Raw genomic sequence first — 21,604 nt, forward strand, 5'->3', positions numbered from 1 at the left:
GGTTAGGACATCTTCTGTGTGCATGACACAAGTAATTTTTCCAACAATTGTTTACAGATTATTTCACTTATAATTCACTGTATCACAATTCCAGTGGGTCAGAAGTTTACATACACTAAGTTGACTGTGCCTTTAAACAGCTTGTAAAATTCCAGAAAATAATGTCATGGCTTTAGAAGCTTCTGATAGGCTAATTGACATACTTTTAGTCAATTGGAGGTGTACCTGTGGATATATTTCAAGGCCTACCTTCAAACTCAGTGCTTCTTGGCTTGACATCATGGGAAAATCAAAATAAATCACCCAAGACCTCAGAAAAGAAATTGTAGGCCTCCACAAGTCTGGTTCATCCTTGGGAGCAATTTCCAAATGCCTGAAGGTACCACGTTCATCTGTACAAGCAATAGTATGCAAGTACAAACACCATGGCACCACACAGCCTTCATACCAAGGCCTACTTATAGCCAGCAGCATACCACCCTGCATACCACTGCTGGCTTGCTTCTGAAGCTAAGCAGGGTTGGTCCTGGTCAGTCCCTGGATGGGAGACCAGATGCTGCTGGAAGTGGTGTTGGAAGGCCAGTAGGAGGCACTCCTTCCTCTGGTCTAAAAAAAAAAAATATCCCAATACCCCAGGGCACTTCCCTGTGTAGGGTGCTGTCTTTCGGATGGGGCGTTAAACGGGTGTCCTGACTCTGAGGTCATTAAAGATCGCATGGCACTTATCCTAAGAATAGGGGTGATAACCCCAGTGTCCTGGCTAAATTCCCAATCTGGCCCTCAAACCACCACAGACACCTAATAATCCCCAGTTCACAATTAACTCATTTATCCTCCTGTAACTATTCCCCAGGTTGTTGTTGTAAATGAGAATGTGTTCACAGTGAACTTAACTGGTAAAATAACAGATAAACATAAAATACTGCTCAGGAAGGATTAGTGTTCTGTCTCCTAGAGATAAGTGTACTTTTGTGTGAAAAGTGCAAATCAATCCCAGAACAACAGCAAAGGACCATGTGAAAATGCTGGAGGAAACATTTACAAAGTATCTATATCCACAGTAAAACGAGTCCTATATCAACATAACCTGAAAGGCCGCTCAGCAAGGAAGAAGCCACTGCTCCAAAACCGCCATAAAAAAGCCAGACTACGGTTTGCAACTGCACATGGGGACAAAGACTGCACTTTTTAAAGAAATGTCTTCTGCTCTGATGAAACAAAAATAAAACTGTTCGGAGAAAGGGGGAGGCTTGCAAGCCAAAGAACACCATCCCAACCGTGCAGCACCGGGGTTGCAGCATCATGTTGTGGGGGTGCTTTGCTGCAGGAGGGACTGGTGAACTTCACAAATTAGATGGCTGCATGAGTAAGGCAAAGTATGTGGATATATTGAAGAAACATCAAGACATCAGTCAGGATGTTAAAACTTGGTCGCAAATGGGTCTTCCAAATGGACAATGACCCCAAGCATACTTCCAAAGTTGTGGCAAAATGGCATAATGACTAAGTCAAGGTATTGGACTGGCCATCACAAAGCCCTGACTTCAATCCTATAGAACATTTGTGGGCAGAACTGAGAAAGCATGTGCGAGCAAGTAGGCCTACAAACCTAACTCAGTTACAACAATTCTGTCAGGAGGAATGGGCCAAAATTCACCCAACTTAGTGGGAAGCTTGTGGAAGGCTACCCGAAATGTTTGACCCAAGTTAAACAATTTCAAGGCAATGCTACCAAATACTAATTGAGTGTATGTAAACTTCTGACCCCCTGGGAACGTGAAAGAAATATAACTGAAATAGAATAATCAAGATTTGACAGCTCACATTCTTAAAATATAGTGGTGATCCTAACTAACCTAAGACAAGGAATTTTTACTAGGATTAAATGTCAGGAATTGTTTAAAACAGAGTTTAAATGTATTTGGCTAAGGCGTATGTAAACCTCCGACTTCAACTGTATATATTCCACTAAAAACCTGCCCTTTCCAACTCAAATAGTTTTTACAACATTGTCTACACTATTTCTGATCAATTAATTTTAATGGACAACAAAGGCTGTCAAAAACAAGGATATTTCTAAGTGACCGCAAACTTTTGAACGGTAGTGTGTGTATACATCTTTATGTATATTTGTTAAGTATTCCATGCTAAAAGGTGGGCCACGTTCATGGTACCGGTTATCCTGAATTGAGCTCAAGAGTTTACCAAAGTTCTCGTCAACTCAAACCTGTTTTGTAGTACACCCTTCCAGAGGGCGACATTCTGATTTTGGTGAGTCTATGATCCCTGCTGTCTAAGTCCTGTGTTACGGCGTCATCGTTTTAAAATAATTTGTTGCCTAGCTAGTCAGCCAAGTTTTATACCTTAATCACCATTAATTTAAGTTGTCTCTCCTGCTATGCTAGATCTACTTCATCTCTGATCCCACCTTGGGATGTATGATGAGCATAGCTGAGAAGGTCCATTATAGAATGAAACATCACACTGACTGGATTCTTTTCAGTCTAGGTCACTTTATTTATTTCCAAGACAAGTGCAGTGGAATAGGCCTAATTCAAGGCAGCAAGAGCACACAGGACAAATTAAACTACTGCCTGCTGCTGAACACACGTATAATACATCAGAAAGCGTTAAGGGACTAGTTCAACTTATTCATTGTTGAGAAGTTAAAATGTCAGTGCCATTTGTGTTGGAATCTTCAGTCGACAGCAGCGGTGTTGAAATCTTCGATGGTGTAATAAATGCTAAACTGTGCATTGTTATTCTGTGAAAGACAGGACATGAACATGGTTAGAATACAGCACGAGAATGACTGCATTTAAAACGGCAACCCAACTCTGATATTTTTCCTGTCTCTGTGTGCATGTCTTTACCACATTGATAGAGTTTGTTAAGGCGTGTTATGTCCAGGGGGCTCAGGTGATTTCTCTGTCCAATCTGGACTCCACTCTTCTTGGAGCCAATAGTGGGGTTCCGGTTTGATGAGAAGTAGTATCTGCCAGGAGAAACCCAACAATGGGGGATTAGAGGACTTGCTACTTTAACACAAGGACTGCGTCACAATGCCACCCTATTCCCAATAGTGCACATAGTTTGACCAGAGCCCAGGTAAAAAAGTGACCTAAATAGGGAACCATTTGGTACGCACCGGGAAATGTTACTGGAGCTGGATACTGTACACAGGCCCAGTAAAACTAATATTTACTTATTGCCAGCAGTTTAAAAACAAGGTGAGTAAAATTAGGACTTTAGTGGGAATAAGGAGGAGAGGAGTGTGACTGACGTTCCGTAGTGCATTATGGAGTCGTAGTCATAGGGCAGGTCCTGAGTGTCTCCTTTCTTCACCTTAAAGTTACCTTCTTTTCCTGGAAGTTAAAAGAGTTACAAGAGGCAGATGTGACTGGTGGACACTGCTGGGTGTGAATGTGATATAAGGGAATGAAAATGGAAATGTAGACAAGTTGAGATGGAAACCATTAAGTTGAACCTCTAGCAGGAGGAAACTACAGGATTCAAGGCATGAATATTTAATCTTACCTAATGAAACCCATTGCGGGTGGTAATGTAACAAAACTGCCCTCAAAACGAGCTTACATGTTATCCCAGGATACCCATTACGGGTGGCAACTGTAAAAGGTATATTTTACACCAGGATACCCATTACAGGTGGTAACTGTAGATGACAATGTAGAGTTATTCGCGTCAGGTAAATTTAGTGAACAAGGTTGCTGCAGTCACGCCAGGGGAAATTCGCAGGAGTTAACAAATTCAGTTAAATTCTACATAATTGGAAATGAGTCTATAAAATACATAGTTATGCATAGTATTGGTCTCAAACTGAAGAACACTGATGGTTACTGGTGTAAGATTCTCTCTGGTGTTTACAGAACTGGTGCTGTGAGATTAGGATATCAGGATTCAAGGCTGCTATGATATTAGGCTATCAGGACCTGCTTAGACAAAGCAATTTCAACAGTAGAGAAAAGGGCTGCAATGGATGGGGAAATGAATGGCTGCAGTATTTCCGTTTTAATAAGTACATGATAAATGGAACGTTAAGGCGTAAATGTATGAAAGACCATAGGCGGAAATCCCAGGGGGGACGGGGGGGACACGACCCCCCCCATCTTGGGAAAAATATGATTTGTCCCCCCCAATATATCACTGTAAACATAACTATGTAATTTCAATAATATTAATAATACGCAATGAAAGCACTTGTGCTGATTATAGACACTTAATAGCGCGTTTTTAAGTTTCAAAAGATTGCGACCCCCCCCCGCCCTTTGCCTCACAATGGTTTGATCCACTGCCAGTTCTTTAGCTGGCAAGGTAATAGAGGGTACGTACCTACTGTCCGAAAGGGACATGTACATAACTGACGTGAGGTTAATCCAGTCAATCCATAGCAGGTCCATAGCAATGTTATTTATTTATTTTTATGTTGGCAGGGTTCACACACTAGCTGAATTTGCAGAGCTAGCGTGCAAACTAAAGCAAACATTAACTATCAAGCTAGCTAGTACCTATTCCATTTATGTGGCGTCGTCAAAGATGGAATCTTTGCTATCGTCAGTTCATTCCAAGATCAGCATGCAGCTGTAGTGCTTCGACGTCCCTGTGATAAGGTTAGCGATAAACTGAAGTCCAAACTGAACAGAACAGAATTACACTCTCTTCTACCATTGTCTTAAATATATATGATGGTCTCGTTGCAAAAGATAAATTGTCGCTAGTGAACTTTTTTTTATTTTTTTTATTTCACCTTTATTTAACCAGGTAGCAAAGATTATAGCAAACACACAGAAACGGAATTGGTGCTCGTTAGCTTTACAAATTCAGCTATTGTTGGAAGCCAACCAATATGAAACAAACTATTAAAAGTACAAAAGGTTGCAGCATGTGTTGTGTAAATGTGTGTGTGTGCAGCTAGGCCAGCCAGCCAGGTAGAAAAATGGCAGAAAAAAGTAAGAAGACGGACATCAGAGTATTTGTCAGTACACCAAAACGCATAGTAAGAACTCTAGTAGCCTAATCTCAAAGACTAGTTGATAAAATGTTCATAAGAAAGAAGTGAAATGCTAATGGAAATGTTTCACAATGATGTCATTAGGCAGAGCAGGCAACAGATGGCACACAGACAGCAGAGCTGGGGACAGATATGCAGGGACAGATTGGCAGAGACAGGGAGTCTCAGGTAAGTTTGTTGAGACTTTGTTTGGCAACATTATGAAAGGTTCTCAATTTTTTTGACTTGTAAAATAGGGACATAATTGGAAAATGCCATGGATACCCCCACTCTCAACTTAAACTGGTGACTAAACTAAGATTTGTTTACGGCAATGGTATTGCTGTTGTGATTAATTGTGTAGTTTTGGGTACCGGTAGTTAGGAGTACGGCAAACACCTTATTTATTTTCTAGGAGACAGACTGTGAGTCAGTTAGGGTGGTGAAAGGGAAAGAGCCAGGGAGAGAGACTTCAGAGGACAGTGTCACAGCCACGGCAGGACCAAGTGTCACCCTTGTTGCCAGCAGCACCAGTATAGGGGACAGTGGCACAGCATTGTCCAGTTACCACAGTGATGGCACAAAACCATATCAGCCACACCCACAATTTATAGAACCGCAAACTCTTGCCAACAGAGTGTTGACGTTTCAAGAGAGATGGTTTCGCGATTTCCCCTGGCTACATTATAATCCATCAATAAAAGGAGTGTTTTGTTTTCACTGTAGCCAAGGGTTTTCAAGCCAGCCATCTTTTGGCCAAAGAGCAGATGCTGCCTTCATTAGTGCAGGATTTAGGAACTGGAGAAAAGCCATTGAAAAATTCACAGCACATCAAAACTGCCAAACCCACCGCCACTTTGTAATTGTAACAGCACACCAGCTAAATCCAATCAGTGTCCAGTTATCCAGCGCGTGGGGTAAACAGCAGGATGACGCAAGGCATTGCTTGATGAAAATTGTTAGTTCGGTGCGGCATGTAGTAAGACAGGGACAAGCCTTTAGAGGCCACACGGATGACAGTGGGAATTTATACCAGATTTTGAAACTTAGGGCAGCAGAGGATGATCCCATTTTACTGAAGTGGTTAACAGAGCGTACCACAATGTACACAGGCCCCAAAGCACAGAATGAAATTCTGAACATCATGGCCAATAGTCATTCGAGGCATTGCAGCTGAGATTAGGTCTCTTCCGATTGTACAATTTTCATTAATTGTTGATGGTACTCAAGATGTCTCTGGTGCTGAACAGGAGAATGTCTGTCTGCGTTATGTTGACCATGACCATGTCCCTCACAAGGAGTTTATTGGGCTATACAGGGTGTCGGAGACAACAGGCGAGGGCATTGCGAAAGTGGCAACTGATGTGTTGAGGAAACCCGCAAACATATGCTCGGTTCTTTTGTTCAGTAGTGTGTATAGCAGTGGTTCTCAACCTTTTTGGGGTACTGGAACCCCTGCATATTTTGAGGCAAGGCAGGCAAGGTTTTGAGCGGTCCTCAGGGACCTCCACCCCCTCTATATTATATGTAAACTTACTGGAAATCTTGTGGTACTGACTACATTCATTACACTTTTTTATTTCACAGACCCCTTGCAATTAGTCCATGGACCCCTGTTTGAGAACCCCTGGTGTAATTGATATTTGTTCTTTTGTTTAGTAGTTTTCAGTACACTTACAAATTATTTATTTCATGTTATTTTATTTAAAATTGCATACTTTGTGCGACATACTTGTCCATAGCTGCTGTTTGAAGAGTTGAGACTGACTGAAGGATATTTTGTTTGATTTATTTGGGTTTTTCATTGAAGTAGTTATTTTGCTTTTAGAACTGTACTTATTTTAAGCTTTTTGTTCTTGCAAAGATATTGTATTAGACTCAGGCCAGGTGCACATATTTAATGACTATATAAATGTATCAGAAAAAGTCAAATTAAAAGGTCAATTCAATACGGAGACCAACTTTGTCATTGTTCTCAATGGAGATTCTTTTAGATGTGATCACACCATGTTCATTGTATTTATGAAAATTACACCCATACAGTGTACAGTACCATTGTCACCTACTGACCTTTCTTGATATTGCTGGTTGTAAGTACGAATACCTGCATACATACTGGACTGGTAAGGAGCACTGCTATAACTATTATTAGTAGTAGAATTATAATGATTTAAACATTTGAACAAGTTGGGAAAACCCTTCAGTTAACTACTGTACCTATCAATTATCCAGTTGTAGGAATTATGGTTCCTCAATATACATTTAACATATAACAACGTATGCTATGTGTTACAGCACTACTTTTGGTGTCCCCCTCAGGAATTGCTCTTGAGAAAATGTAATGTAATTGTCCCCTCCAAGGTTGATATCAGATTTTCGCCCCTGTGAAAGACTATACTTATTTTAAACTAATGTTGTTCTGTCCTTGTGCTGTACTGTCTATTAAATGTTATATAGCGTTTCATGTTGTGTGGACCCCAGGAAGAGTAGCTGCTGCTTAGGCAGTACCTAATAAAAGACTAAATGTCAATAGTTATTCTATACGGTCTTCACTCCAGACCACAAAAAGCTGAATCTGGTATGTTAGTGTTGGGCTGGTACAAAAGCCTGCACACTGCAGCTCTTCCATGGGACAAATTGACCAGCCCTGCCCCTGATCCACATGCAATGCCCGTGAGGTGGTTTAGTATGTTGTGAGTTACCTGGGACCACATTGTCCCACTGTATGGTGACGTATTGGTCACGGTCTGGCCGTGTGTGCTCGTGGTGCAGGCCCAGTGCATGCATCAGCTCATGACACAGGTTCCCCACGTTACAGGCTCTACCGAAGTACAGAGACTGGGCCCCGCCCTGAAAACCTACATACGACGCACAGCTAGAGTTAAGTGAAGAAAGATAAAGGTGAGAGAAGCGGGAGGAGAGAAATGGAGGAGAAAGAGGGGATATGACAGGAAGAGAGAAAAATAAAGGGTTGAACACAGGAAAAGGAAGGAGAGGTTGTGAGTTAACTGTAAACTGCTGGGAAGGAGAGAATGTGTTAATGTGCCCACTTTGGACTCACCCTGTCCCAGAGATGAACTCGATGTAGTTAATCTCATTGGTGTATTCGTGGAAGAGGATACACGTCTGGTCTGAAATCATCTTGAACGCTGCTAGTATAGTTTCCTTTCTGTCCACTGTGTGGATCAGAGACAATCTACCATTAGACGGTGCATATCATTCTCACTATATTAGAAAACATCTAGTGTTACAGTGTTCATCTCTCCTACTGTATTCGACACTCACCCAGATAATCGTTGATCTTGTAGGGGATAGAAGTGACGCCTTCATTCTCAGGCCAAAGTGACTTCACAGCTAATCGGTCTTCCTGTAGGACAAAACACCTAGTCTTAAATCCAGCTGTCGCTAGAGAGTATAGGCCTCAGATTAATTAAATTGTTATTTCTGCATTTCCCCTATGAATGTTTTTAAATTCTAAAATGGTAAAACTATTTCAGTATTAACTTAAATGACTAAAACCAGACTAAGTATGTAGAAGAAAAAAAAGATTGGAGCAATATACAGTGTACTTTCCATGACAGACTGACCAGGTGAATGCTATGATCCTTATTGAGGTCACCTGTTCAATCAGTGTATATGAAGAGACCGGTTAAAGGAGGATTGTTAAGCCTTGCGACATGGATCATGTATATATGCCATTCAGAGGGTGAATGGGCAGGACAAAATATTTAAGTACCTTTGATCAGGGTATGGTAGGTACCAGGCTCACCAGTTTGAGTGTGTCAAGAACTGCAACGTTGCTGGGTATTTCACACTCAGTTTCCCGTGTGTGAAGAATGGTCCACCACCCAAAGGACATCCAGCCAATGGCAGTCCAGTGGTCGAAAATGGGTGACACGAATTGTGCAGAGCAACAGACGGGCTACAGTTATAGTCAATTGACAGTCCAGTAAAACATTTGTGCCCAAAGACCCAAAAAATGCTCAACTCGTAGAACCTTGACACAAATGGGGTATGGCAGCCGACAACATTACAGAGTTCCACTTCTTTCAGCAAAATTTTTTTTTGCAGTGGACTAATGAAACACTGGACACAGGAGAATTGGAAAAACGTCTGGTCTGATGAATCCCGTTTTATTTGCAATTTCACGCTGATGGGAGGACTAGGGTATGAAGAAAACCACATGCATCCATCATGATGTTTGTCAACATTGCAGGCTGGTGAGTGGTAGTGGTGGTGTGATGCTGTGGGGTGCCTTTTCATGGCACACGTTGGGCCCCATGATAAAAGTTGAGCAACGTTTGAATGTCTGAACATAATTGAAAATCAGGTGCATCCCTTCATGGCAGCAGTGTATCCATCTGTGAATTGATTTTTTCAGCAGGATAATGCCCCATGCCACAAGGCTAGGATTGTCCAGGAATGGTTCCACGAAGATTACAGTGAATTCAGCTTAGTGCAGTGGCCTGCCCAGTCACCAGTCTCAATCCAATGAAGCATCTGTGGGATGAGATGGAACGAGCTATTTCGGATTAGAGATCCACTACCAGCCAACTGGGCACAATGGTGGCAAGCATTGAGGAAATCATGGGGCCAGCATTCCTGTGGAATGCTTGACACCTTGTAGAGTCCATGCCCTGAAATTGAGGCTTCTGGGGGCAAAGGGGGGTGCAACTCAATATTAGGTGTTCCTAATGTTTTGTAAACTATATATATTTTAAGATCCTTTAGAAGAAAAATAAATAAAATCACCAAAAATAAACTAAAACCGTGCCATTGGCAACGCCCACTACCATTTAAATTGAGATTGTCGTCACACAATAAATCTATTATTTGCATGACTCACTGTGCAATAGTGTTATACATGAATTTTGAATGGCTACCTCATCTCTGTAACCCACACATACAATTATCTGTAAGGTCTCGAACAAGCAGTGAATTTCAAACAGATTTAACTACAGCAACCTATTGGTGTTCAAATAACTTGCATAAGGCACCTATTGGTAGATGGGTAAAAAAGCAGACATTGAATATCCCTTCGAGCGTGGTGAAGTTAATAATTACACTTTGGATGGTGTTTCAATACAACCAGTCCATACAAAGATACAGGCGTCTTTCCGAAGTCAGTTGCCAGAGAAGAAGGAAACCGCTCAGGGATTTCACCATGAGCCCAATGGTGACTTTAAAACAGTTAGCCTTTAATGGCTGTGATAGGAGAAAACTGAGAATGGAACAACATTTTAGTTACTCTACAATACTAACCTGATTGACAGTGAAAAGGAAGCCTGTACAGAATAAAATTATTCCAAAACATGCATCCTGATGGCGTCAAGGCACTAAAGTAATACTGCAGAAAATGTGGCAAAGAAATTATCTTTTTGTCCTGAATACAAAGTGTAATGACAGGCAAATCCAAAAGATTACTGAGTACCACTTCATATTTTCAAGCATAGTGGTGGATGCATCATGTTATGGGTATGCTTGTAATCGTTGTGGACTGGGGAGTTTCAGGACAAAAAAAGAAACGGAATGAGCTAAGCAAGATCCTAGAGGAAATCCTGGTTTAGTCTGCTTTCTACCAGACACTGGGAGCATAATTCACCTTTCTGCAGGACAATAACCTAAAACACAAGGGCAAATCTGCACTGGAGTTGCTTACCATGAAGACAGAATGTTCCCGAGTGGCCGAGTTACAGTATTGACAAATCTACGGCAAGACCTGAACATGGTTGTTTAGTAGTGATCAACAACCAATTTGACAGCTTGAATAATTTTGATTAGATTTTGAGAAGTTACACAATCCAGATGTGGAAAGCTCTTAGACTTACCCAGAGAGACTCACAGCTGTAATCGCTGCCAAAGGTGCTTCTACAAAGTATTCACTCTGGGATGCGAATAGTTGAGATATTTCTGCATTTCATTTTCAATAAACTAGCAAACATTTCTAAAACATTTTCACTGTCATTATGGGGTATTTTGTGTAGATGGGTTTGAATTTGTATTTTATCCATTTTGAATTCAGGCTGTAACAAAATGTGAAATAAGTCAAGGGGTATGATGCTTTCGGAAGGCACTGTACCAGCTTCTGGTATACACAGACTGAAACTAATGACTGCAAAATCGTTTAAGGTTTCTTTACAAGACAGAATGTTGAATGAAATGACATTGAAACTTACTCTACTGGTGGTCCGTGGTGTTGATCCTTCAGATGGTTAAAAATATCCACAGGAAAGTACTGTTAACACAACTTTTTAGAGTGGCGGTACTGAAGTTGAAATTTCTATCACCTGGCACTTCAGTTAGTATGCATGCATTGTAAATTTTCCTGTGGATATATTGGCTCAAATTTCAACCATCTGAAGGACCAACACCATGGACAACCGGTAGAGCAAGTTCAAATGTAATTCTGTTCAACAATCTGGCTTGAATGATTTTGCAGTCATTAGCTTCAGACTGTGTATACCAGAAGGTGGTATCAATCTGATTCATCAGCCTAAAAGATGCAGTAACAGGACAGAAAGCAAGGATAATAGACTCACCGAAACCAGAATGTCTCCCTCCGTGATAGCAAGGTCAAACTGTAAGTCCTCTGTAACAGAGAGAGAGGGTCTGAAACAACCACACTGACATGTACTAGTTACAAGTCACTACCTCCAGTGCCATTAAAGTCCAGACCTCATGGTAGAGGTCCAGGATTGTGCGCTTCATCTAATGAATGCGTTACCTTCTCTAGTTTCAGGCGTTTTAACCCAATCATTTTGTCTGTGGCGTGTCCCCATTGAGGCAGTAGAACCTAAAAGGAATTGTGAACAAACTAACTTTGTAATATCATTATGTTTATTGATAGACAAGCCATAAACTTGAAGACAACAGATTGAATTGTTTCTTTGGGCCCCATCATCCCAAGAGACTGACTTGAAAATCACAGTATAGGCCTACCTGTGGCAGAGAAAGTCACATTTGTAGAATTGTTGATGGGGTTTTTAGAATTGTCCACAAACACAGAAATAAAATATTACAAAGTGGAACAGTACAATAACAGTTTTGCAGTACAGCTAGTCTACATTAAATAAAAACATGGAAAACAGATAACAGGCCTAGCTTTCAGCCTATCACCTAACAAAATGACTGGTCCCAAATGCAGGCCTGCCTACCTGTGGCAGGGATAGTAGCATTTGAAGTAGTAACATTTGTGAAATTGGTTATCGGAACACTGCCCACTGAAATACACAAAGGTAACAATTTGTAAGTCGCTCTGGATAAGAGCGTCTGCTAAATGACTTAAATGTAAATGTAACATAATACATGTTACATAACATGAAGAACCGATTCGCCTGCCCTACATCAAATGGAAAACACTCAAAAGCAGGATGTCACAAAATCAAAATGACTGGTCCTACCTTGGAAAAACCAGATGAGAATCAGAAACCAAACCATGTTGCAACAACGATTGTCCCCCAAGATTTGGGAGAAAACAACCAAAGAAACAGCACAAACAAATGTGTGCAATAGCTCTCCTTCCAGTCAAATAGTGGGCAGGGCAGCAATCACAAAATAACAGGTGCATTCTCCTTCTTCGGTGAGGTTTAAAGACGGTTGGCATCCAATATGTTGCATTATCGCCCTCTACTGAACTATTGTATGACTCCATTACACTCTGTTATACAAAATGGTATAAGGGGAAACGTGAAAAAATCCATACAAATATATATTTAATGACCCTACTAACTAACCCTACACTCATTAAAACCCATCACCTTATTCCACTACTTTAACCCTGTCTTATCCTACCCCAGGCCAATGACCCGAGAGGGCGAGACACTACTACTCAACACACCCTGTAACTCTTCTGAAATTGAATCTCGTACCCCCAAGTACTTCTCTGCAGCTGCCACCACAACATCTATTTTCTATGACTTACGTGTCATCTCTGCGGTACAGCTGATAACAATTGCTATGAATGCTAAGCCAACCTCACTGAAACATATATCACTCATTGGCCTATCCCTCTGTTCTGGCAAAGATCTACTATTCACAGGGATCCTCTCAGAATCCCTCACCCTTCATCCACCCTCCACTTCCTCTGCATACAACATCTTCTCCACTACAATGACCCTGGCCACCTAAACCTGCCTCTCTCGCACCAGACACCTCCACTCAGGGTTACCTTCACCGACTCAACAGCACCCACCATCTTTTCCACCCAACTTCCACAACACCTTCTACCCCTTCCATTTCACCTCCAGAACTCAAACTGGTGTCCGGCCCACTCTGTTTGAACTTGATACCAATCTTCCTCGTCATACCCTCTCCCTTGTCATTGCTATCTTCAACAGATACAAACCCATACTCTGCCTCCCTCAGTCTATTCAACCTCCTCTCTCTTTCCCTCCAATCCTCCTCCCTTAACCAATTACCCGACTCCTGAAAATATTCAACTTTTCCAAGTCAAAATCTTTTTTTAGCCTCCTTGAGGGACATGCTAAGCCCTGTACTCCCTCCACTTCAAACTCCTGTGTCACCAGAACAGATGCAGGTGTGACCACTTGTTTTTAGGTCATCAACCTCAACAACAGATTGTGCAGTATGGACAGTGTTCATGTGCATCCATAGTATATAGTGAACAGTACTGTGCATAATGTAGCAGATGCAGGAATGCCCTCATGCAGGAACACCCCGAACTGTGGGCTGCAGTTGTACATTATTGACAGAAAGACACATCAACCTCAGACAAAGCATCTGAGACAGCAAAACAGCGCTCCTCTGTCTTAGTATGTGTAGGCCATGTATCTGATGCCGTCTGGTCAAAAAGAGTATGGCATGTCATACAGCCACAGTTGTAGAGCGGTCAGACTTTCTGGATGTTTAGTTCAGTCCTATGTGTTCTCTGGCCCATCTCTGATATCTTGTTGTGGATCTTGGCTATGATGGTGGGCTCCCCAATGACAGAAAATAAATATCTGCTGTGGGAAACCATGTAGACAGTGTTAGTGTTCATGTATAGTGCAGTATAGACAGTGGTCATGTGCATCCATAGTATAGAGTAGTGAACAGTACTGTCCATAATGTAGCATAGAGCCCATGTCGTAAGTCCAGGGTGTTCCCAGAGTGGTATACCAAGAAGCAAGCTAGATCTACTCAGGGTCTATTAAATCTAGCCAGCTTCTGTAACGATTGTCTATTTCGTCCTCCTCATCGGACGAGGAGAGGCGAGAAGGATCGGACCAATATGCAGAGTGGTTCGTGCTCATGATGATTTATTAAAACCGAAACTGAACACTGAAATACAAAACAATAAACGAAGTGCAGAAAAACAGTACCGTGTGGTGAAAACACTAACACGGTAGACAAACACCCACAAACAACACGTGAAACCCCGGCTGCTTAAGTATGATTCTCAATCAGGGACAACGATTGACAGCTGCCTCTGATTGAGAATCATACCAGGCCGAACACAAAAAACCTAACATAGAAAATCACACATAGACAACCCACCCAACTCACGCCCTGACCATACTAAATAAATACAAAACAAGGGAAAACAGGGGCCTGTTGCACAAAACTAGGATAAGGGATTAAGCCAGGATATCTTGGTGATCCTGGCTCAATTGATCCGTAATCCGGTTGCACTAAAGATGGATAGGGGGCAGGAGGATATGTTATGGTATAAATTACCATGGAGATTTATTCTGTGGAGCTAGCCTGCTCCAGACCAGGCTAAATTCCAGGATCTATTTAATCTCATCCCTAATGTCAGTCAGCAGTCACCACAAATGGAAACCAATAGTTATTTCACTGCTCACTATACATTGTTATCACATATAACTAGACCCACTGTTATTATTTAAACGTTTGTGATCATTAATTTCAATGATTTTGGATAAAAAATGATTTTTAGATGATGTTGCTATCATTAGATAATTTACAGTTTCCCATAGACTATAAGGCTATATATAAAATGATAGAATATTAGGGCCACAGAGGGGAAAAAAACACAAGTCATAATATTGTAACCAGTTGTTTTAAAGGAGGACAGTTGTTAAAATGACAGATGTGGGGCATTTCGTGAAATTGTACTTCAGTATGGTTTCATAAACAAAGACATGCTGATGTGCCAGAATATTAAGTATCACATTGTCATAAGTATCAAAACTGTAAAAACAATATGTAGCTTTTCTGCAGAAAGAACCAGCCTCATAAATTTATGACTTTATCCTTTTTCTTCAGTGTGGCCCTAGTACTCTGTCATATAAACAAATACACATTCCATATGAATATAAAAACACAATGTGTAACATTATGTTCCTTTATTGAATAAGGACAAAACAAAGCAGGTAAACCATCAGCTCCTTTCGAAACTGAAGTCACAGTGACTCTACAAGATGGAAAGCACAGAATCCAAGCATATTATACAAAATGATACATACACATTCAAAGGTCTGTATATAACACACCCTGCATGTCTGCACACTAAAATAAATGCAGGACAAATCCATACACATCAACTGAACAGACAAATTAATGGATGCAGTAGCCTCCCTGCAGCCTTGTATTACACACAGTATGCCTTTGATGGAGTACTCACTGGATCAGCATCGTCTGGTGCTTGTGCTGGTGGCTCTAACAGGAACACAGTGCTGCCAGACACTGCAAGGCAATAGGTAAACCAAAGTCAGACAGTCCAAATTGATTCAATATGAATGTGGTTGTATCCCATGTAGAGATGGAAGGACATACCTTGAATGAAGCGGGTGGCATCTTGGGAGGAACCTATGCTCGTCTCTTTCCCCCCAGGGATCCCCTCTAAGACGGGCCTGCCTTTATTTAGCTCCAAGGCCATGTCCTCTGCTGGGGTAAGGTCAGCCTTTGGTGACCCACCACCCGTGCCTTGTCTGTGGGTATTCTTTTTCACTGCTAAAACAGTACAGACAATGTGTGAGCAGGCACCTTCTGGGTACAATATATGCTTGTGCTTTGTTAAATATTAGTCAGGGACCATACCATTCTGCAGAATGTTCTTGTATTTGATTTTGACCTGCTGCCATGTCCGTTTTGGCCCGTTCATGTTTAATCTACACACACACACACACACACACACACATTTAATGGAGTCACACTGCAAAAAATTACTTGGTATTTTTGTCTTGTTTTCAGTAAAAATATCAAAAAATTTATCATAGCTTTATACAGTGTGATGGAGTTACTTTACACAATTTCACTCATATCTGCAGTGCATTTCAATTAAAAATTTAACCGTTTCATAATTACAGTACAACTGCATTTTTGGAGATGTGAATTAAATATTTGAATTGTAATTGTGATGTTTCAGCGGAGCGGTGAGTGTGTAATTGTGCACTACTTACGCATTCAGGCGGTCTGCAATACTTTGCCACGCTTTTTCTCTTTGCTTTATCACTGTGGCGGTGTTGCCTTTCTTCTTAATTATATCTTTTACCTCCTCGTATGCCTCCATGAGGATTTGTGCTTCCGACGGGGAAAAGTACGCGGCTCTAGTTGCCATGGTAAATCAGTTAATCTGTGGCGGGGTCTATTTGAGTGAGCCGTGAGCGCGCACCTATCCAGGATTGGTTTCACCTGGCTTAATGAATCCGTGTCTGCTCATCCTGGCTTGGTCTTTGTGCAACCAATTAAGCCTGGACGCACATGTTTTGGCTTCATTGAGCTCAGCTGAGTCATTTATCCCGGATGTCTTAATTCTACTTTTGTGCAACAGGCCCCAGGTCAGGAACGTGACAGCTTCAGTTAGCTTCACATTCCAGCTCAGGCTTCATCCGTACTACGATGGTGGATTTTGCTCGTCCACCTTCCTAAAAGGCTGTCACATGCTTCCCAGTCGAAACCGTTTAAGCTTATACATTTTGTGAAGTTTTTGTTCATTTTGGTGTTCGGTAGGTTTTTTTCAGATGTTCGCGTGCACCAATTTTTTTTTTGAGGCAAGTCAAAGTTTGGTAGTCGAAGTCTACACCCCTTCATCAGTGATTGGTTCACAGTAGGGGTGGGAACTATAGACGGGATTCTTCAATGAAGTGTTTGCTATCATTCCCTTGAGAAGTACTGCACTAAACTGATGTGTAATTGTGCGACTAAGACCTCCTCTGCAAAAACGTAAAAAATGATGTACAGTTTTTCTTATGAATACATTTCTTTCTTGTTGTCCCATAAATTTCACTTAGTAAAAATTATTTAATGTCAACGCAAAATTGATTGTGAGGACGAACAAAGGTACTTTTTACATAGTTCTAGGTGCATCCCAAATCAACCCTATAAAGTACATTATCAACCATGGTCAAAAGTAGTACACTATGTAGGGAATAGTGTCCCATCAGAGGACAACCACTCATGATGCATCATGGACAGTAGCTGTGAAGTGATACACATTGCTACAGTGTGGTTTTTACTATGTTTATGAGCTTACTAGTACTAAATATACTGTATTTCAAACATAGAAGTGGATAAATTGGTTAACAGGCCTATGTGGCTCTGGTGTTTGCTGTCTGTCAGGGTGGGGGTGGTCTCCCATGGCACCACATTACATCACAATTGTGATGTCATAAATGATTGTATTTACTGTTATGATGACAGCCTAAATGGTTTGACATAGCGTTACTGTCACATTACAGCAACACTTACAAGTTCAATTCAGGGTCAAAATCATTTCTATATTTTTGAAGTGATTGGTAAGTAGTTGTGACCACTTGTGATTTAGTGTGAAAAGGCCTACTTTGTGACACAATTTAATTTAGATGATTTAAATAATATAATAATATTTTGAAGCCATATTGTATCTTTTTCAGGATTACTGTAATTGAAGGAACTATGGGAAAGTTCTCCTTCCCAAGGCTCATCATAAGAATGGTTAGAATCTCTTTTCTCTCACCACCCTCATAGTCAAAACTCCAGTGATTTAAAATCAGCACTTTGACATATATATTCTCCAGATGAAATCTCGCGTCTTGTGACGGCCGGCCGCCCAACAACCTGCCCGCTTGACCCTATCCCCTCCTCTCTTCTCCAGACCATTTCCGGAGACCTTCTCCCTTACCTCACCTCGCTCATCAACTCATCCTTGACCGCTGGCTACGTCCCTTCCGTCTTCAAGAGAGCGAGAGTTGCACCCCTTCTGAAAAAACCTACACTCGATCCCTCCGATGTCAACAACTACAGACCAGTATCCCTTCTTTCTTTTCTCTCCTAAACTCTTGAACGTGCCGTCCTTGGCCAGCTCTCCTGCTATCTCTCTCAGAATGACCTTCTTGATCCAAATCAGTCAGGTTTCAAGACTAGTCATTCAACTGAGACTGCTCTTCTCTGTGTCACGGAGGCGCTCCGCACTGCTAAAGCTAACTCTCTCTCCTCTGCTCTCATCCTTCTAGACCTATCGGCTGCCTTTGATACTGTGAACCATCAGATCCTCCTCTCCACCCTCTCCGAGCTGGGCATCTCCGGCGCGGCCCACGCTTGGATTGCGTCCTACCTGACAGGTCGCTCCTACCAGGTGGCGTGGCGAGAATCTGTCTCCGCACCACGTGCTCTCACCACTGGTGTCCCCCAGGGCTCTGTTCTAGGCCCTCTCCTATTCTCGCTATACACCAAGTCACTTGGCTCTGTCATATCCTCACATGGTCTCTCCTATCATTGCTATGCAGACGACACACAATTAATCTTCTCCTTTCCCCCCTCTGATAACCAGGTGGTGAATCGCATCTCTGCATGTCTGGCAGACATATCAGTGTGGATGACGGATCACCACCTCAAGCTGAACCTCGGCAAGACGGAGCTGCTCTTCCTCCCGGGGAAGGACTGCCCGTTCCATGATCTCGCCATCACGGTTGACAACTCCATTGTGTCCTCCTCCCAGAGTGCTAAGAACCTTGGCGTGATCCTGGACAACACCCTGTCGTTCTCAACTAACATCAAGGCGGTGACCCGTTCCTGTAGGTTCATGCTCTACAACATTCGCAGAGTACGACCCTGCCTCACGCAGGAAGCGGCGCAGGTCCTAATCCAGGCACTTGTCATCTCCCGTCTGGATTACTGCAACTCGCTGTTGGCTGGGCTCCCTGCCTGTGCCATTAAACCCCTACAACTCATCCAGAACGCCGCAGCCCGTCTGGTGTTCAACTTTCCCAAGTTCTCTCACGTCACCCCGCTCCTCCGCTCTCTCCACTGGCTTCCAGTTGAAGCTCGCATCCGCTACAAGACCATGGTGCTTGCCTACGGAGCTGTGAGGGGAACGGCACCTCCGTACCTTCAGGCTCTGATCAGGCCCTACACCCAAACAAGGGCACTGCGTTCATCCACCTCTGGCCTGCTCGCCTCCCTACCTCTGAGGAAGTACAGTTCCCGCTCAGCCCAGTCAAAACTGTTCGCTGCTCTGGCACCCCAATGGTGGAACAAACTCCCTCACGACGCCAGGTCAGCGGAGTCAATCACCACCTTCCGGAGACACCTGAAACCCCACCTCTTTAAGGAATACCTAGGATAGGATAAAGTAATCCTTCTAACCCCCCCCCTTAAAAGAGTTAGATGCACTATTGTAAAGTGGTTGTTCCACTGGATATCATAAGGTGAATGCACCAATTTGTAAGTCGCTCTGGATAAGAGCGTCTGCTAAATGACTTAAATGTAAATGTAAATATAGACCTATGAGCTTTTCTAGGATTGAAAATAACAAACTTGTATCACGATAACCTCATTACTGACTGCATGTTTGTCATCATTTTCATTTCTAGCCATGGGCAAAGCGGACTGCACAGGACGATTTCTGCACAGAAACTACTGAACTCCACAGGCCCAGAACACACCAGCCTCACAACTCCTCACAACTCCCCAGCCTTAATGTAAGTCCCATCTGCAGGCTAAATCTACGACCCACTAAAGTGGTCCAGACTAATCATGTATGGCCAATCAGTGTAAACTTTGTACTAACTACGGCTTGATCTAGTGTCAACATTATACCTTATTGATATTGTATATCAATGAAATACAATGGAAGGCACATAATAATCCAATGAGTAAAATAAAATATACCATGTTCTATTCTCAATATCCCTACTGCCCTAAAGGTGTGTAGGCAGGGCAAGGAGAACACCGATTCAACCCAGAAGAAGAGGAAAAAGAAGAGGCTAAATGAGAAGGGAACCCAGGTTGAACTAGGCATGCGGGAGGATATCCATGACCTTGACCTCGCCCATTGGAGATTGGCTAGAGAGACATGGAGAACTGAGCGAGGAAACATAAGGGAGATTAAGGCGCTGTATGGAGAAATATTTAGGCTGCACCAACTCTTGGAGGAGGTAACAAGAGCAGTTTTCTTTAATCAGACTTTCATATAAGTAGATATACTGTAGTTGCTTTAGATGTTCCCAATCCTGATACACAGAAATTAGATCTAAATAGATAGAATAGTTGAATAAGAAGGCAAGTTAAAAACTGAACACTGGAAGTATTCAGAGGAAGGTCTGCATTCTGCACTGGTAGTATTCTCAGGAAGGTCTGCATTCTGCACTGGTAGTATTCTTAAGAAGGTCTGCATTCTGCAATGGTAGTATTCTTAGGAAGGTCTGCATTCTTAGACAAAAGTTGAAAAAGAATGGAAGAATTTCTGAATTGGAATGATTCCAAAAGTTCATTTTCCTAATAGGCTAATTTACAGTAATAAAACATGTTTTCTCTATGATATTTATTACCCATACACATGTAATTGTTTTAAGATGGTAATAACAATCACCATCAAGCTTTTAAGGAATACAAATGTGTCTGTCATCATACAGATTGGGGTGGATAAAGGGGTGATCAAGCAGCGCTCCACCTCCTCCATTCTTTGTCCCGTCTCCCCGACGCTGCCAGCTTTCCCCTGGTACAACCTCCACAGGTACCTCGCCAACAGCCAATCGGAGCCTGACCAGCATGCTGCCGGCACCCAGAAGGACCCATCTAAGAAACACTCAATCTTTCCCCCTCTGGACACACAGAGCTGCACCTCCCCTGATAAATGGCCTCCTTCTCAGTTCAAGACGTCACACCCACACGCTTCACACCGATTTGCTGTCCCATCCCACCTCCTGGCTTCCGGCCCTCCTGCCCGGATGAGACAGACCCATCCGCACGTCCACCCCAGGTCCTCATTGACTGGCCAGGAAAAGGTTAAGGATGAGGTCAACAGGCCAGAGATTGCATCGCCTGAGGAATTGTCTGAGGAAGTTCAACGGAGAGGCGCAGAAATTGCGAATATGTATAAAGCACAGCTGAAAGAGAGGATGGCCCAAAAGAGAAAGGAAGAGATTCTGAAGAAAAGGGTAAACAACGATGACAAGAACGATGACACTGAGGTCTCCTGCTCCTCTGCAGTAAAACAATCCAAAACCTCTGCCACAGCCCCCGAGTGCCCGGCCAGCCCAGACTCCACGCCAGTGGCCGCCCGAGAGGACACTCAGGGGGACACCCAGCAGGACCTGGCAGACGTTGTGAATGTGCTCAAGAGGCAATCATCTGATCTATACCTGCCTGACGACGTTTGTGAGGAGTCACTCACATGGCAGTACATTTACGAGGAGCTGTGCCCGCTCGCTCACA

At 42.5% G+C, this 21,604-nt stretch overlaps 2 protein-coding genes across 2 annotated transcripts; both read right to left on the reverse strand.

Moving 5' to 3' along the window:
* Positions 1-2,496: 2,496 nt before the first annotated feature.
* Positions 2,497-12,556, reverse strand: LOC139562584 (low choriolytic enzyme-like). The gene is made up of 11 exons (XM_071380378.1): positions 12,409-12,556; positions 12,163-12,228; positions 11,948-12,004; positions 11,733-11,801; positions 11,548-11,597; positions 8,294-8,375; positions 8,070-8,184; positions 7,711-7,883; positions 3,284-3,365; positions 2,874-2,995; positions 2,497-2,764 (listed from the first exon to the last, which is right to left on the reverse strand). Exons 1-11 carry the CDS (start codon positions 12,443-12,445, stop codon positions 2,760-2,762), a joined length of 858 nt encoding a protein of 285 aa, XP_071236479.1. The 5' UTR covers positions 12,446-12,556; the 3' UTR covers positions 2,497-2,759.
* A 92-nt stretch (positions 12,557-12,648) lies between these two features.
* On the reverse strand, positions 12,649-18,016 carry LOC139562585 (myb/SANT-like DNA-binding domain-containing protein 4). Its single transcript, XM_071380379.1, has 4 exons — positions 16,372-18,016; positions 16,010-16,080; positions 15,746-15,922; positions 12,649-15,655 (listed from the first exon to the last, which is right to left on the reverse strand). Exons 1-4 carry the CDS (start codon positions 16,527-16,529, stop codon positions 15,561-15,563), a joined length of 501 nt encoding a protein of 166 aa, XP_071236480.1. The 5' UTR covers positions 16,530-18,016; the 3' UTR covers positions 12,649-15,560.
* Between the last annotated feature and the right edge of the window lie 3,588 nt (positions 18,017-21,604).

This window comes from Salvelinus alpinus, chromosome 32 (assembly GCF_045679555.1).
Source record: "Salvelinus alpinus chromosome 32, SLU_Salpinus.1, whole genome shotgun sequence".
Classification (NCBI taxonomy): Eukaryota; Metazoa; Chordata; class Actinopteri; order Salmoniformes; family Salmonidae; genus Salvelinus; species Salvelinus alpinus.

Coding starts and splice junctions, on each gene's coding strand:
- LOC139562584 (XM_071380378.1), bottom strand. CDS start 12,445: ATGGTTTGGTTTCTGATTCTCATCTGGTTTTTCCAAG. Junction 7,884..8,069: donor GAGTTCATCTCTGGGACAGG/GTGAGTCCAAAG, acceptor ACTTAACTCTAG/CTGTGCGTCGTATGTAGGTT. Junction 2,996..3,283: donor TCCATAATGCACTACGGAAC/GTCAGTCACACT, acceptor TTCTCCTGGCAG/ATACTACTTCTCATCAAACC.
- LOC139562585 (XM_071380379.1), bottom strand. CDS start 16,529: ATGGCAACTAGAGCCGCGTACTTTTCCCCGTCGGAAGCACAAATCCTC. Junction 16,081..16,371: donor ATTGCAGACCGCCTGAATGC/GTAAGTAGTGCA, acceptor GTGTGTGTGTAG/ATTAAACATGAACGGGCCAA. Junction 15,923..16,009: donor CAAGAACATTCTGCAGAATG/GTATGGTCCCTG, acceptor GTACTGTTTTAG/CAGTGAAAAAGAATACCCAC.